Below are 18402 nucleotides of genomic sequence, written 5' to 3' on the forward strand. Positions count from 1 at the left end.
CGAGGGCTCGGGTGAGTTTTGAGTAGGTCCCGAGAGGTCTTAGGCTAGAAATATCAGATGGTTGCAGGTTCAGGTGTTGCAGGCCCCCAGCGCGGCCGCGGTCATTTCTGCGCGGTCCGCGCTGGAAGCCGCGCGGCCGCGGTGCATTCTTGCACGGTCCGCGTGGCTAGGTTCAGAGGAAGTGGTCCAAGTCGACCAGCGCGGCCGCGTGACTAAACAGTGCGGTCCGCGCTGGAAGGTTCAGAGAGGGGTTCCCCACCCTTCCTCGGTGCGGCCGCGGGGCATTTTTGTGCGGTCCGCGCCGGGTCTTCAGTGCAGTATATAAAGTTGGGATTTTCAGTCATTTTTCACTTTTTCAAAACCCAAAACATAAGAGGCGATTTTCCAAACGATTCTACTTCTTCAAAACGATTGGTAAGTGTTTTCTAACTGATTTTCTTTACCCCTTAACATCCTTAAACATAATTTCAACTTCAAAACAAAGATTTTAATGGGGAACTTGGGAATTTAGGGTAGAACCTAGGTTTTCTAAAATTGGGGGTTTTGGACCTCAATTTGGGGTCCGATTCCAAAATAACTTACATATTTGAGTTCTTGGGGGAATGGGTAAACGAGTTTTGGTTCGAACCTCGGGTTTTGACCATGTGGGCCCGGGGGCATTTTTGACCTTTTGGGGTAAATTGATGAAAAAGCTACAATTAGTCATTGGCTTGGATTTGTTTAGCATATATTGATATCATGAAGTCCTTATTGCATAGATTTGGTCGAGTTGGAGCCGAATTCGAGAGTTGTGGAGGATCGTATTGGCCTCGGAAGTTGAGGCAAGTGCTTGGTCTAACTTTGGTTTGAGGGAATAGGAGTAGAGTCTTATTTGTTACTTGCTAATTGTCGAGTACGATGTATAGGCATGGTGACGAGTATCTATACACTGGTGTCTGGCATGACCGCGGGTCCTATATTGTGATTTTCATGACTTCCTTGTATTATTCATACCTTGGTGATGATTCCTAATTGTTGTGAAAAGCTTGTGAAAGGAAATTGTGACCTATGAACATCGAGGAGCATTGGTTCAAGTTATATCACACATGTGAAAGTGTATGAAATGATTAAACCCCTTTGGAGCATTGGCTCAAGTGGTAAAGTGAGATATGAAATAAAAGTGAAAGAAAGAGAAAGAGTATTTAAATTGTTCCCTTGCCGGGGTATTGTTGCTTATTGATTATTTTCCCTTGCCGGGACGTTGTGGTTATTGATGTTGTACCCTTGCCGGGTTTTTTATTTGTTGGTTTGTGTACCCTTGCCAGGGCTCCTATTCTTGTTTTATTATTTCCCTTACCCTTGTTTGTGATTGTTGATTGGGTGAGGAAGAGTGTTAAAGCACGAAGGGTGATGCCGTGCATTGAATGATATTTGTGGATCGGGTTGCGCGCCGCAACAATGTTAAATGATATGGAACGGGTTGCATGCCGCAACAATGATATTTGTGGATCGGGTTGCGCGCCGCAACAATGTTAAATGATATGGAACAGGTTGCACGCCGCAACAATGATATTTATGGATCGGGTTGCACGCCACACCAGTGTTGTTATATATTGGGATCGGGTTGCGCGCCGCAGCAATTATTGATATAAGTGTGTTTATTTTGGGGATTAGTTTCTTGTCCGCTGTAAATTCCAAGCTGCCCTTGGATTGTTATTCTGGACTTACTAGTAATATTGTTTTCTCCCCACAGTATGCTCCCCCTCCCATATTGTTTACTTGTCTTATTCCATTATTTCTGTGATTCTTTACGTTGACATTTCCCTTTATCGTGTTACTTGTTATTATTGAACCAGGGTGTCCTTGCGTAACGTTATGTCTTGAATTTATGCCTAAATTGCTTCATGACTATGTGACTTATTTGCTACGTGACATTCAACATGTTAAATTACTAAATTGCCTAATTGCCCCCTTATAATCCTTAATTAATTGCTACTTGTCATTAATTGTGTTTCCTTAGTGAATCATGATTTTCGTGTACTTGTTGTCTTATGAACTCGTATTACTTGTTACGTTTGTTAGAGTAAATTTCTTGTGGGGGAACTGTTGATTTAATTGAAGTGGGAGCGGGTGGTACGCCTACGACGAGCTGTTGAGAAATGGGATCGGGTTGCACGCCTGCAACAAGATGAGTTGGATATGAAAGTTGCCTTAACTCTTCACTTATTGCTAGAAGTTAAATTGAGATGTACTCTCTATTAATCCTGATATTTTATTTCTAATTGTTACCCCTGAAGCATGCTCCCTTCCCAGCCTAAATTGTTATTTTCTTGCTACTTCTCCGTTGTACTTGTATATATATATGCACAGGTTTATTTGGTGGTCTGGTCCTAGCCTCGTCACTACTTCGCCGGGGTTAGGCTAGGCACTTACCAGCACATGTGGTCGGTTGTGCTGATACTGCACTCTGTGCTATTTTGCACAGATCCAGGCTTCGGACGGCAGCAACAGTAGCGTAAGAGCAAGCCTTCAGTCCAGCGAGACCCGAGGTAGCCTTGCAGGCGTTCGCAGGCCCTGGCGTCTCCTTTCATTTATATTCCTGCTTCTTTCATGTATTTCTGGAGACAGTGTCGGGTTTATTTCTTTCAAACCTTTATGTGTAGTATTCTTAGACCGTCTGTGAAACTGTGACACCAGTCTTGGGTAGAGGCTTTTGTTGGGATTTTCCACATTTTATTCAGTTTTCTATAATATTGGGACTTCCGTTTATTATTTAATTTCGTTACTTTTGTATTATTGCGATAATGGTTATAAGAATTATGTTATTAATGGAAAGGTAATTAAAATTGGCTTCCCTAGCTCTCATTAGTAGGCGCCATCACGACTCCCGAGGGTGGAAAATCCGGGTCGTGACACTTTTTCAAAACTATTTTGATAAATGATAGTAATATTTGTTTATTCCAAAACTGGCACATTTTTTTACTTTATAGCACTTTCACGTTGGTAACTCATTAATTAAGGGATCCATTTTCCCTGTTTCTTCCATAATTTTCTTCTTCTCTTCCATAAATAATACTTACCAAAGTTAAAAAAGATTCTGGTAAAAGAATATCTAAAAAATAATCCGCTCTTTAGGTTGCACAATGGGAATTTTAGTATTTTTTTATTTAAGTTTTGAACTTTTTACTGTATAATTTTATTTTTACTCATAATATACCTTTAATATATTTCAAGTATATTATATTGTGATAATTTATAACGTAAATATTTCATCAATATGTCATATATAAACAAAATATACCATACATATTCTTTATAAATGTGTATTATACTTTATATATATATCACTATTATATAACTTATCATATACTATACCATTTAAATTGAACATATATAAGCACCACCAATCAAAGTTATAACATCTCAAACCTTAAAAGGGAGATCAGATCCTGAACACAAAAATGAGCGCAGCTTTTCCCCTTCTTCTCCATTCTCTCCTCACACTCTCATCTTCTTCGTTGCTGCTTCTACCTAAACCAAATACGACTCACACTCACACTCACACAAGCCTTGAGAACCAGCTGAAATTTACAACTCAGAACCCCAGGGCTTAAAAAATCAGAAAAGCTCCAAAAAGAAGAGGGACAACCTTCACCGCTAACCCAGCTTGGAGCCGTCGTTTCTCCCTTCCCCAAGACCACCAGCCGCATCTCTTCACCGTTCCCACCTCTGCCAAAAGAGAAGTAAGAGCGAGGGTTCACAAAAGAAAGGGTTCTGCTTCTTGTTTCCGTTTTTTCAGATCTTAGTATAGTTTAAATTTCAAAAAAAACAAACAAACAAACAAAAATATTTCTTCTATCCAATTCGAATTTCCATTTTTAAAGAGAGAGTTTGATTGAAGTCTGAGTTCGTGTTCGGATTCAAAATTCCGGTGCCGATTCGAGTTTCCATCCGAGGTTCGTGGTTTCGATTTGGCCTGCTGTTTCTGCTCGATAACACTGCTGTTTTCAGTTGGAGTTTTGGAACAAAACATTGTATCTGCTGATTCTTCTATTGTTATTAAAAGAACTTCGAATAAACAGGTTCATCTTTTCTCCTTTTCTCTATTATTCTAGATGTTACTTTCGTATTGCTGTGATTGAAATATGGTGATGCCCTATTCTCTTAGTTACTGTGATTGTAGTCTCAATTTGTGCTTAAGGACAGATGTCTGATATTCTGTTTTGTTGTTAGAAATTCGGTTTCGTGGATTGATATGTTTGAACATGAGCAATTGGAAATTGAAGTGTTTAGGTTATAACTTCATTTATGGGTGATCGACTTAGCTTCGGTTTATTAATGCTTTGATTTATCTGCCTTGGCTAGTTTCTATTCGATGCTTGCGCCAATTTGTATCCCTGTCTCATGTTAAAATGCAGTTTTAAGTTCCATATTCTCGAAACTATGCATCTGTTGCATTTGTGAGCAGTTACTTGGCATCCCATGCACCGAAGTGATATTCTTGTGGTCAAGATTGATTAAACATGTGCTCTTTCTCGTTAAAATTTTCAGAAGTTGGTGAAATGGTCACGAAGGGTCATCTGTTTGATTTAGCTCTTGTACGAATTGCCTAGAAGTCAGAATCACTAACGAATCTGTTTGGTTTTCATTTGGTCTCCAATACACATGTTAAAGCATTTCCAATTTATGAAAAGGAGTAAGACCGTGTATGAGAAGCCTGTTGGGTCAGATGCACATATACTTCACGTCAAATTGAGATGTATGAATTAGTTGCTTGTTTTGTTTTCTTTGAAGTGAACTATTTATTAAGATTTGTTGAAAGCATTGGTTATGGTAAAAATTCTGATTTGAGGGGATCAATACCTTTGAAGGTCTATTTGGTTTGCTCATTTGGTTGGTATTTGAGTTGGTAATTGGATTAATCTCATCAGAGAAGCAAAAAAAAGAGCTGCACATGTATTTGAGTCAATTTATGTGAAATTTTCTTTGGTGGTTATCTGCTTTGTGTTTTTAAGAATCAGTTGAAAATCGAGTTTCACTTGTTTAAGTCTACTTCTTGCCTAGTTGATTTTCTTATTGGATATTAAGTTAGATGAGTAGGAAGATTTACAACTCCATATAGTTTGTAGCCCTCGTAACCTGAAATAAGAAATATTTTAGACAAATAAATTTGGGGCGTGCCATATTAGGCAAGACATAGCTTATGGCCCTCCAAAATTTAGTTTGGATTTCCTTTTAAATTTGGAAGTGAGGTGTGCCGTGCCAAATAAAATCTCAAAATGCATGGCCCTCATTTAATTAATTTTAAATCCTTAGAATTCGAGGCGTTCCATTTAGTTGAAATTTCCATGGCCCTTGCAAAGTTAAAAATACGTAGTTGCTTTAGGCGCGTAATTTAAAATTATCTTCCTAAACTCGGGTGTGCATTTCATGTGACCCAAATCCAAATCATAACAACGTTAAATAAAAGGTGTCTCGGACTGCGGGTGCATTTCATGTGGCGCTGTCCAAAGACGTGTTTTAGATGGCGTTGAAATCTTCCTTAAAATAATTAAAAGCGGTTTTAAAGTTAAAATGCACATAGGTTTAAAAGTGTTTTAAAATCAGATAATCAAGCCAATAATAACAGTTAACGACCGTGCTAGAACAACGGAATTCGGGAATGCCTAACACCTTCTCCCGGGTTAACAGAAATCCTTACTCGGATTTCTGTGTTCGCGGACTGTAAAACAGAGTCAATCTTTCCTCGATTCGGGATTTGAACCGGTGATTTGGGACAAAATAAATTATCCCAAGTGGCGACTATGAATGTTAAATAAATAATCCCGTTTCGATTGTCACTTTAAGTTGGGAAAAACTCCCTTATATACCCCTTTACGGGGTGTAGAGAAAATGGAGGTGTGACAAGAGTTACTCTCTTTCTTCTTGTTTCGGGGTACTATAAGTGCAAATAATGCCCATGAGATCCAGACTTTCACTTAAAAGAGTTACTCTCTTTCTTCTTGTTTCGGGGTACTATAAGTGCAAATAATGCACATGTGATCCACTACTCACATCCACTCCATTGGGTTTAAGTGCATAAAGAGCTTCACAAACAATCTCCGGGTTAATTCCTCCTGCCAAGAGCCACCCATGTTTGCTTCTAATGCGCGTCAGCTAAACTGAGCCCAGTTGAATCCTTTGCCACTGCAAAAGTGAGCTACTACTTAGTTAGTATACAGAGAGCAAGTGAAAATTGGTAACCGGTGATTTTTTCTGGAGTAAAATTCAGCTGCTTACACCTAACTCATATCAATTGCATCATTCATCAATTGTCATCTATAGAAAGCACATAGATAGGTACATAACAAACTTTATTTCTTAATCTAGAGTCCACCACTTACTAAGACTTTGCTATGAATTCAACTTCTAAAAATTGTCATGGTCCTCATTGCTACTATTCTTATTCTTGTTCTAACTACAATGTCACTGTTATAGCCTGTTTGGCCAAGATTCTCCCCAAGCCAAAAGTGTTTTTTTTCCAATTTGAGGTGTTTGACCAAGTTTTTTTTTTGGGGGGGGGGGGGGGGGGGGGGGTAACTGGCTTCTGGTAAGAAGCAGGAGCAGTTTTTAAGAAGCATAAAGAAGTCGCTTCTTTCCAGAAGCAGAAGCAATTTTAACTTTTCTTCCTACCAAAAATACCCTTAGCAAAATATTATATATACCAAAATAACCTTACTTAGTTTAAACTATTAAGTAATATATAATGACTTTTGGGATGAACTTTCATATTTATTGAATGATTTCTTGATATATTTAAATTATCTTGAAAGAATAAAGTACTTGAAAGCCAATCTGAGTCTTCTCCACCTTACTCTGAAAAGTAACCAAATGATCCTCCCTCTTTGGAAAACTAGACTTCGCAATCACCAGCTCAAATGCCTTAGCGAAATCCAACAGTGAAGTACCTTCTGCGTTCCTATAACCAAAACGGAAGCCGCTATGCACCTCGTCATAGCCGCTTGTAGTCGATCCAATATGACCATTGAAATCCCCTCTTAAATAACCTTTCAGCAGGCGGAATATTACGTACAATCTCATCCAACCCTTCCCAGAAGCGCCTCTTAACCTCCTCATCCAAGCCCTTTACGGCGCATAAGCGCTAACGACATTTACGGTGCACTCTCCAACCACCAACTTAATAGACATCAGTCTATCATTCAGCCGCCTAAGACATCAATCTATCTTAATAGACCTCACTTGTAGGATTTTACTGGATCATTGTTGTTGTTGCTGTTGTTGTTGTATTAAAAGACAAGTAATATCAAAATATTCAGTCAATTGACAATTTAATAAAATGTCACATTATTATATGTATAGTACTAAGTACTTGCTAATTTAATAAAAAATAATTAAGGAACAAATAATTTATTTGAATACTATATGAGGTGTATCCTTTGATTTTGTATAGATTTTGTTATATTTTTGCACACTATATTAAATAATAAAATAACAACTAAGAGTTATAAAAATAATATGATATATTAGATCATAGTTTTATAAGATTAATATTTTATCAAATTATTCGCGCATCGTGCAGGTTCTAATACTAGTTAAGATAGGAAGGGAAACACGGAAGTTATTGTTGATAGTAACACCACTTACCTTGTAACTAGATATACTAATAGATTTTCAGTATCGCTTATATCATGTATAAAATTTGCATTCTAAATTTTGGTGTTTAGTTAGACGACATTATATAAATTGAACAAAAAAGTAGTATTTTAGTAAATATTTATTCGAATTGGATATTTATGCTAAATCATGTTACTTATTTAATCATTATCATTAAGTAATTTAATGAAGTAAAATTGCATAGTATAAATTAACTATGATAAAATTAACATAATTGGGTGTAAACACTTTAACATTTGCCAATTATCCTTTTCAAAAAATGGTCAAAGTAACCAATAAATCGAATTCGAACAGAGAATAGGGGCAAAAGAGACATTTCGATGCACCGACGAGTTAGAGTCGTTGACACTTCACCGGAGGAAAATTAAAAGAGGGCTTTTTAGCGTCGATAAAGAATTGGACTCCTATTTATTTTTTCCCGTCCAAAGGACTTTTTAAAGAGAAAGGAATTCTTTAAACTTTCTTTCTCTGATTTTTCCAATTTCATACCCCTACAGATTGTAATTCACATCTCATCTCCCGTTTTCTTGCTTCAGCTGCCACACCACAGGTAATTATTTCCGCTGATCTGACAATTTACATGGTCTTGTAAGGATCGATTTTTTTTGCTATAAAGATCGTAAAATTCGATTCTTTCTTTCACCTTCCCTATGTGGGTTTCTATTTGTTCCACTGCCGTTAGCTTGTTCAATTTGGTATTCTATAGATTGTTTCGGTTTGAAATTTTTTGCTGAGCTTGGTAGTGAGTGGAACTTCTTTTACTCCAGTTGAATTTGGTACATTTTGGATTTTGTCTTTTTTATTTCTTTGTGGAAAAATTTAGCTAAGTTCTGGATGTGTTGAATGTAGCTTTTTTTCCCCCTTGAGTTCAATTGGTACTCTTTAGTTCTTTTGTTTGTTTGAAAAACTCAGCTAATGGCGTGTGATTTATGTCTGCACTAGAAATTTGCGTAGGCTGAAGATTAGCCTACAGACCATAACATTAATTTCTCAACACCTTTTTTAGTGAATTAGAATTGGGACTTACATTTACTAGATAATTGTGCCGGATTTCGAGAGGCTTTTTATTGGTTCACCTCATTGTGTTCCCTTTTCCTTTTCCAACTTTAAGTTTAGAAATAAAAGCTAGAACCCAGTTCAACTCAAACTGATTTTGAAGTTTATAGTCAAGTATTGAGTGAAATTTCCTAATTCTTACTGCCAGTTAAAGTCAACCTCCAACTTGGGAAAATCATGAAGCTTGATAAGAGCATTCATCATTTGAGTCTCCAAGTTTTTAGTGTTGCAGAGGTTGTAGATACTATTTTTTTGTTAGTACTAATAATTCATTTGTATTAGCGTACAAGAGGGTCGTGTATATATGAGTTCTGAACTTTTAGATACTAGAGATTTGGATAAAAGCTCTTCTACTCAAGGAAAAGGCAAATGTGCTTCTTTGTGAACTTGCTCACCCTTGCATCCTTTTTATTCTGTAGTACATATTTGGTGTGTTGAAAGTTGCTGGAGCTCCTATTATCGAAGGACACTGGACACTTTTAGATTACTTTCTTGTGAGGTCTAGTATTGTTAAAAATTGAAAAAATTGTTCAGGTGCAGTTCACGTGACTATAAATCATCTCATTAAGGAAAAAATGAGAAGTTTAAAGCTACATTCTTTCCAAATTTAGAAAGGGGTCATTCTTTTTTAAGCTGACCGAAAAGGAAATAGGTTCATTATTTTTGGAACGGAAGGAGTATTTGTTTTGTACTTGTTCTAGAATTCAATCATGTAGTGAAACGTTCTTGATATCTCCACGATTTGTTGGTGTATGTTGCTTTGCAGGTTTTGCATTTAGGGCTTGCCTGCTAAATTGCCTAATTGCTAATTTTAAAAAGTGTATTTGTTTAGTTACTTTAGTAGATAGTATCGGATGACTAGTCTAGTTATTAGAACGTGTTTGCAATTCCTCTGTTTGACCTGCTTTTTTATTTGATGAGTAGCAGGACTATTTTACGGCATCTCTCCTTCTCTCGCGCATAGCTCTACAGAGGTAGAACGGAATTAGGAAGAAAAGATGCTCTCAGGTTCTTCAATTTCTATTTCTGCTTATCCTTCTTTATACATAGTACTTACACCTTTCTTAAGAGTGCTGAGCACACGGGGTGTGTCACTGTGTATGAGACACAATAGCCAGAACTATCAAGCTATATAAGTGTCATCTCATCCAGAGACTAATAGGGTTTAGATTAAAGAGATGTGGGGTGCTTCTCCGTGCAGCGTGCACCAGAGAGAAGTGTGCCAAAGAGCTTTGCATCTGCATATCATCACCCTAAAAGCTCTTCCTATAACTATACAAACAAGGAAACTAGAGTAAGCCCAGTAGACATGCCAATTATTTTTTCCTTGAGCTCTTATTCGGCAGCTAAAATTTGTTTAATGTCCTCAAAGATCTACTTCTTTCAATTCTAATGCCCTTTTTATTTAATAATTTGTATGAGTGTCATAAGAGTATATAGCATTTTGTCGGTTAATTTCACTATTTACTCAGTCTAAGCCATAGTTCTGTCTTTTCAGTGTTCAGCGTGGGAACTCAGCTTCAACCAAGAGTAATAGGCATTCGCAGAAGCCAAGGTAAGTGAAAGTCTGGATCACATGGGCATTATTTGCACTTATAGTACCCCGAAACAAGAAGAAAGAGAGTAACTCTTTTTTTTGAGATGAAGAAAGAGAGTAACTCTTTTAAGAAATAATCCATAGTTTAAGAAGATAATAGGTCAGGGCTAGTGATCTCTAAAGAAACCACGTGATGTGAAAACCAATGGGTGATCACCACAGATACTACTTATTCCATTTCTCCTTTAAGATTTTTCACCAAAGCAAAAGAGAGATGCCAACAAGGACTGGGATAGGAAGCTTACACCATATATTATTCTGGAGTTGAGCGTTGGTTTTGGATCTCGTGCTTTTCCACTAATTCATTTTTCTTTATTTTTTAATATTACATAGAAAAGTTTCCTTTCTGACCTTTGCTACCGGTACGTGGAAAGATGCAAATGTCCACTTGATAGGTGTTTTAAAAGTAACTTATTATAATATTTCCTTAAGATTCTTTTTAGGGAAAAGGTCCAAAATTGCCCCTCTACTATACTATATTGTTTACTTCTGCCATCCGTTATACTATTTGTCCAATCTAACCCCCACCGTTAATCAACATTTAAAAATTGTCCCTAACCCTAATAGATCTACACCGTGGCAGATGACCCTCTCAATTTTATCCATGTCAGCTGCCAAGTCACACTACCAAACAATACAATCACACTACCAAACAACCCCAAATCTGCCACCTCACCATCTTCTTCCCCTAACATTTCTTTTTCCACACCCACTCAAAGCCACCAGCGCCTCCCATGCTCCAACCACCATTAAATACAATCTTTATTTTTACTTAATAAAACAGCAAATAAGACATGAAACTAGCTGGGAAACTGAAGAACCTTAGAAGGAAACTTGATCTTTTTGCTGGGTCAACCTTTAACAACTCAATTCATTCAATACTATACATAATTTCATCAAATTGTTTTCCAAAATTTTTTACTAATTCTTGGGGATTTTTTTTGTTAATGATGTAAAAAAGTTAAAATCTTTGAATGCAAATACCATGTCCGTGACCCATTTTGCGAGAGGGTTCAATTTGCTTATTGAATCCCAAAATATGGGCTCTTGAGAGTTTCTCTTTCTCTTTCCTTGTTACAGTAATGGCGGTTTTGAAGCAAATTTGCAAGAAAGAGTCCCAACCATGACTTTTTCAGTTTTGAGCTTCAAGTGTGCTCAAAATCAGATTGCTGCCGTCTTGGTTTGGATTAATTTTGAAAATAAAAATAGAATATCCATTTTGGGTTTCCAAGTTCACGGATCTGAAAATTTTATGGATGTTCAGTGATTTATTGTTTAAATCTTCTGGAAATCATATATTTGTGTTAGATTTGGAGTTCAACACATATGTTATCAAGATTTAAGAGAAGAAAACTTAAGCCTCCATTTCTAAATAGTGAGAAAGGTTGAAGAACTCGTCAAGTTCTTCGAAATCTGAAAAAGTCGTTGTGAAGAAAAAAATGAGAATCAGTAGTAGTTGTTGTTTTGGGAAATATGAAGTTGCTTGAATCCAATTTGGGATTGTTTGGTTATAACGGTGGTTGGAGCCTGGGAGGTGCTGATGTCTTTGAGTGGGTGTGGACGAAGAAATAGTAGGGGAAGAAGATGGCGAGGTGGCAGATTTGGGGTTGTTTGGTAGTGTGACTTGGCAGCTTGCATGGAATATATTGAGAGGGTCAGCTGCCACGGTGTAGATCTGTTAGGGTTAGGGGCAAATTTTTAAAGTTGATTAACGGTAGGGGCTAGTTTGGACGAATAGTATAACGGGTGGCAGAAGGAAACAATATAGTATAGTAGAGGGGCAATTTTGGACCTTTTCCCTTCTTTTTAACTAGTCTAGAGTTCTGGTTGAAGTATAAAATGATGCATCATTCTTTTGCAAAATCTTCATTTTTACAGGTCTATTGGGTGTAGAAGTATATTCTGCAGATAGGACACGGTTGAGGACTTCTGCTAGGAACAGATTTATCTGCACCTTGAATCAGTCAGCAGGGGTCTCGGCTCAAACAGAGCAAATAGAAAGTAGGACTTTAGTCAAAATGTGTGGAATTACATCAGCTAGAGATGCTGCTCTTGCAGCAGAAGCTGGAGCCAATTTTATTGGTATGATCATATGGCCTAACTCAAAACGTTCTATTTCACTATCTACTGCAAAGGAGATTTCCAAGGTTGCACGGGAATATGGAGCTGAGCCAGTGGGGGTGTTTGTAGACGATAATGCTGACACAATACTAAAAGCCTCTGATGCAGCAGACCTTGAGTTTGTGCAGGTGAGGACCTCTGTAATTTTCACCATCTTTAATTTCTTGTTTCCAATTCCTCAAAATTAACATGCAAATTGAGCAGCTTCATGGAAATGGTTCTCGAGATGCTTTTCCAGTTTTGGTCAGGGAAAAACGTGTAATATACGTACTTCATGCAAATGAAGAGGGAGGCCTTTTGAACTATATTTCTGATGAGGAGTCTTCTCTGGTTGATTGGGTTCTAGTGGATAGTGCAAAAGGTGGCAGGTATTGATTCTCCTTGCATAAACCTATCATGGCTGAGTATGAAATCATTCACTGTCTCTTTCCAACCATGTTTATATTGCATGGATAATGTAAAGGACAAGTGATATCGAGCTAATCAACGAAGACGTAATTCGATATCTGTTGGTATTACTAAACTTGTTTGAATTCTTTCATAACAAATCAAACTTGTTTTTGTAACTTTAGCATGACCAAGCAACGAGTCTTCTAATGCGAAAGGAATCAAGTGACTAATAGCTTGTTTGGTCAAGCTATAAAAATAAGCTTATCTTGAGAAGCGTTTTTTTTCAAAAGTGCTTTTCAAAAAAGTACTTTTGGAGAAAAACAATTTGTGTTTAGCTAATCAGTTTGAAAAGCACTTTTGAAAAATAATTTGTGTTTGCCCAAGCTTTTCAAAAAGTGCTTTTAAGTGTCAAATTACAAATAAGGACATGAAGAGATTTGCTTAATAGTTAATGTTGTATAAGCAGATAAATAATCGCAAATATTTATTATTAAAGTAATAATTAAGTTTTTTTATTGAATTTAAGTAAAATGTAAAAATAAAATTGAAAAGTACTTTATTCTTTCAAGATAATTTAAATATATCAAGAAATCATTCAATAAATATGAAAGCTCATCCCAAAAGTCATTATATATTACTTAATAGTTTAAACTAAGTAAGGTTGTTTTGGTTTATATTATATTTTGCTAAGGGTATTTTTGGTAGGAAGAAAAGTCAAAATTCCTTCTGCTTCTGAAAAGAAGCTACTTTTTTATACTTCTTAAAAACTGCTTCTGCTTCTAAACAGAAGCAGTCCCCCCCCCAAAAAAAAAAAACTTGGTCAAACACCTCAAATTGAGAAAAAAGCACTTTTGGCTTGGGGAGAATCTTGGCCAAACAGGCTATAACAACAGTGACATTGTAGTTAGAACAAGAATAGGAATAGTAGCAATGAGGACAATGACAATTTTTGAGAAGTTGAATTCATAGCAAAGACTTAGTAAGTGGTGGACTCTAAATTAAGAAATAAAGCTTGTTATCTACCTATCTATGTGCTTTCTATAGATGACAACTGATGAATGATGCAATTGATATGAGTTAGGTGTAAACAGCTGAATTTTACTCCTGCAAAAATCACCGGTTACCAATTTTCACTTGCTCTCTGTATACTAACTAAGTAGTAGCTCACTTTTGCAGTGGCAAAGGATTCAACTGGGCTCAGTTTAAGCTGCCGCGCATTAGAAGCAAACATGGGTGGCTCTTGGCAGGAGGAATTAACCCGGAGAATGTTTGTGAAGCTGTTTCTGCACTTAAACCCAATGGAGTGGATGTGAGTAGTGGCATATGTGGACAGGACGGCATCCAAAAGGATGAGTCACGGATACTATCGTTCATGAACGCAGTGAAATCTGTACGGTTGTAGCAAATATTGAGGCAAATTCCCCAGCGTAGTTTCTTAAATCAACTGCAATGTTCCTCTTGTAATTTATTGCACTAATTATTCTCATGTATTACTAGAAAAACACCAATTTCTTTGTAGGAGAAGAAACTTCCCTTGTGTAGTTCAATTGATGGGCTATAAGCGTGACTGAAGATGGATTGACGACAACTAATAAAGTAAAATTCTATTGCACATTGTTGGATTGAAAATGACTTTCAATTTGCTTGTCTTAATGAATTTAGTCCCGTTATTGTGATAAAATCTTTTCCAACACACAAGAAAAATATGTGATACTTAACACAGATACTATACTTTCTTGGCCAAACCGCAGAGGCATTTTAGCTACTTTGTTACTTCCTGCCAATGTGATTATTGAAGCGTGAATGGGTCTTCTTGTTGCTAGTATAAAGTATCTCCTGCCTAACAGCCCAATCTGTAACTGTTGTAAGCCTGAATTGATAACTATACGTTTGATACAACTTAATTCAAAATCTTTGTGAATAGATTAGTTATTCTGGACAAACCAATACAGCTGATATTTATCATTAAATTAGTTGCGCATTGAGAACCTCCAAAGACACAACAACATATTTCCTAAACTTGGTTGACTTTATTATTTCTATAAAAGGAAATCCGACCGGTCATTTAGATATCTATCTTATCATAGTGAAATAATTCTTTAGTAGCGGAATCTAATTAGAATCAAAATTCTCCAAGAGGATATGTAACAAGTTTATCATCCTGGCCACGGTGTGTTAGTAGGTAACTAAAGCAGTGGCATATAATATTCTCTGTCTTGTACTAATTTCTTGCTATTACGATTAATAAACTGCACTAACTTTAATTATTTTTTAATATCTCATGACATATCAAACTTGTGTTAATATAAAGACGTCAACTTCTATTTATCTTATTTATACATGACTTGTATGATAGAGAGTGGATATTGACTACCTTGAAAACAACCAATTAACAACTATTGCTAAAATTAACATGCTACATGTGCTTAAGGGGTTTAGTCTGACATGTAAAATGTTATTAATTTTTTTTATTGAAAGTGACATTCCTTTGTTGTTTCCTTCTTCTTTCCCCAGTTTATCACCCTTCATTTTCTTTTGGTTAGTCTAAATCAATTTCTTTTTTCCCAAAAAATATCTGTTAACCTCCATATGTGATGTTAATGGATCCACGTACAGCAAAAAAAAAATGAAGGTATTCCTTATAAGGTTCCTATAACCAAGAATACAAATAACATAACTTTCTTGGCCAACCCTACAAAAGGCTTATAAGGTTCCTGAAGACAATTTCTTTCTCCACTCAATTATTACAATATGGCAACAATTGAAACTGCTCATCGACGGACTTTATATGCCTTCTCCATTCTTTAATGGGAGCTAACTTTACTTTGTAGTTGTGACTACAAACTTGAATGGCCAGTGTTAGTGAAAAAGAATCACCTGCTTTTAAATTGTAGTATAGGATTCTATTTCTGAGACCCTGAGAGTTGGGGATCAGTTTGGTAATATACTATATCACCAGTGTCACTCACATAGTGATCCTGCTTCATACTCTTTATGAGAACTCCCAACAAGTAAAATGACTTCTTTGGCTTAGCAGCTTCAGTCTGCAAATTCAAAAAGTAATCAACACATGTTAATACCATCGCATATTGCATTGAGCAACGAGTTTCTTTATACTGTCGATGTATGTAAGTTAAACCTCATTTTAATATATATTGTGATACTTACTGCTTCCACCAAATGATAGTGTGGAATTTGAGGGAATAGATGATGTATCACATGTGTTCCTATGTCATGGTAAATGTTGTTGATCCATCCATAATCACGATCAAGCGTTGTAAGCCCGATAACTCCATTCCTGTTTGATTGTCAACTCCCAACTTTTTGTTAATAAAATAACAATTACTACGCCACAAGTAGGAGTCGGCTTCTTTATAAAATAATACTGCTAAGTGCTAATATTTCTCAAAAGACATGATTAGACCAGTTATGCATCAAGAATCTCTAACATATGTTAATAACATATTTCCAGACTATCAACTAGTATTTTTAATAGTAAAATCTAACTCCAATCAAAAGTATACCTCTCCTCTGTACCAAGGAAGTTTATCATCATGACCATGGTGATGCAAGTAGGTAACTAAGTCAAGCCACATGAACATTCAAAATATTGAATTCCAAACAAAAAGTTAGGCAAATGGGGGGGAAAAATGAGTGTCAAGAAAGGAAGGTTGAAAAATGGACTAACCCAATAGGGGATGCCATAGAGCTTAAGCACTTGGAAAGGACCCATCACAAAGGACAATCCCACTAGCCATTGCTGTCCAACACAGAGTTGAAGTCATCACATCTTTCTTCTCACTTGGAACAAACAAATCACTGTTTGGATCAAAGTGAGACCCTAGGATATAATTACCAACTCAAGTTCAAGAAAATGTCATTTTTTGTTGCCAGTTCACACTTATTATGGATATAAAAGATACTATGAAGTACTCACCAGATAGAAAGGGTATGCCAACAAGGGAAAGGGTAGAGTGAACCTTAATTTCTTTGTGGCAAGATCCAAACTATTGTAAATCTTCTCAGAAAGCAAAAAATCAGAGGTTGAAACAAGCAACTAAAATAGTGTTTGGAAAATGCTGAAACTTACAGGATGCCATGACTCATCATTCTCAACATCTCCATGGTTCTGATGATATTCTCCTGAAAAAATATCACCACAAATACACCATTCATTATACAATAATCTTCTTAAAAATCTAAATAATTTTCAAGAAAAGAGACAGACAAGAATTGAAGAATGAAGGATATGTCCAACGACACTATTCAACTTGTGGTTATTTGAAAAACTTCCATGTCCACTGCATACACAATACACAAAGAAAACCAAAATGGGGTCACCAAATTAAGCTCCAAATAACAATAAAAATCAAAACTTTGACGAAAAATCAAGAAGATGCATTACCAATCATGACCAAGAACAAAGAGAGCCCAAAACATAGTACTCTGAGCAAACCAATACAAAGGCCAAACAGCCCAATTGTTGAAATAAGCAGCCGCAGCTGCCAATCCAAATACAATAGCAACATCCCTCACAACATAACTCATAGATTTCCATGGATTCTTGATCCAACAATGCGTAGGAATAGCTGCCCTAATGTCAGACAACTTAAATGGTGGGGGTGCCCCTGGTAAAAAAACTCACCACCGCCATTATTATTATTATTATTATTATTATTATTATTATTATTATTATTATTATTATTATTATTATTATTATTATTATTATTATTATTATTATGTGTTCTCTCACTTTCCTCTTCTCCGACAGTTTGGATCGCACTTACCCTCAATGCCTAATTCCTCTCATTATTAGTATTAGCCAAAGCAATTGAAGAACCACTCAGATCTGTACGTGAAATTCTCAACTTTATGTGAGAGGCAAAAGTGGCTGCTCCAGTTCTGGGCTTAGGGTAGATTCTTGGGAGTGGTCTAAGACCACATTCTGATAAAACCCAACTTGCCATTGAAGGATAAAGAGGAGAGAGATTTTCTTCAACTCTGAATCTCTCTCAAAGAAGAGGAGAGAGATGCAAAGATGCGAAACTAATGCTAATACAGGAAAATATAAAAAGGGTGTTTAGTACAAGTCTCAAAAAATGTGTGTTTGTTGTTTTTCCTTATCTATTCATAGTCAAATTGGTTGTGTTGCGACTTGGGGACCTTCTTCTTTCTTAGATACTCCAATTATTATATAGTTGAGCATACCTCTCTTTCTTATACCTTTCCTATTCAGATAATCTGTCTGAACACTAAAGAAGAAAAAAAAGAACGTGAATTTTATGCAAGTATAGTTGAGGGTCCATATTTATTCAATTCATTTAATTATATACACACTAATTGTTAAGCGTGTGGATTGTTTGGTGTTTTGGGTTCTTCGTTGACTGTTTTTCCTCCAGAATTTAATTTTCTTTTCTTTCCGCTTGAAAAGGGAACAGATCAAACTAGTTGACCAGTTGTTACTATTCAGTGATAATGTTTTAAAGGCCAAATATGGCGTGGGATAGCCACTATTTAAGGCGATATTTATTTTTTGTCCAGCAGTTCTAGTGTTGAGCAAAAATAACCACTATTCTATTAAAATT

The 18402-nt window shown here is 36.3% G+C and overlaps 1 protein-coding gene and 1 pseudogene across 4 annotated transcripts; one reads left to right on the forward strand and one right to left on the reverse strand.

Annotated features, from left to right (window-relative positions):
- Positions 3382 to 14449, forward strand: LOC109235502 (N-(5'-phosphoribosyl)anthranilate isomerase 1, chloroplastic-like). 4 transcript variants are annotated; one of them, XM_019401642.1, is made up of 6 exons: positions 3382 to 4061; positions 9634 to 9717; positions 10208 to 10264; positions 12185 to 12555; positions 12632 to 12795; positions 13994 to 14449. In XM_019401642.1, the coding sequence occupies exons 2-6, from the start codon at positions 9708 to 9710 to the stop codon at positions 14217 to 14219; spliced, it is 828 nt and encodes a 275-aa protein (XP_019257187.1). In that variant the 5' UTR covers positions 3382 to 4061; positions 9634 to 9707; the 3' UTR covers positions 14220 to 14449. The 4 variants fall into 4 exon arrangements, with proteins under 4 accessions (XP_019257187.1, XP_019257189.1, XP_019257185.1 ...); XM_019401644.1 differs by having other exon boundaries at positions 9637 to 9717; XM_019401640.1 differs by lacking the exon at positions 3382 to 4061 and adding an exon at positions 8035 to 8203.
- Positions 15429 to 17784, reverse strand: LOC109235988 (annotated as a pseudogene).

The sequence above is a fragment of the Nicotiana attenuata genome, chromosome 12, assembly GCF_001879085.1.
Source record: "Nicotiana attenuata strain UT chromosome 12, NIATTr2, whole genome shotgun sequence".
Classification (NCBI taxonomy): Eukaryota; Viridiplantae; Streptophyta; class Magnoliopsida; order Solanales; family Solanaceae; genus Nicotiana; species Nicotiana attenuata.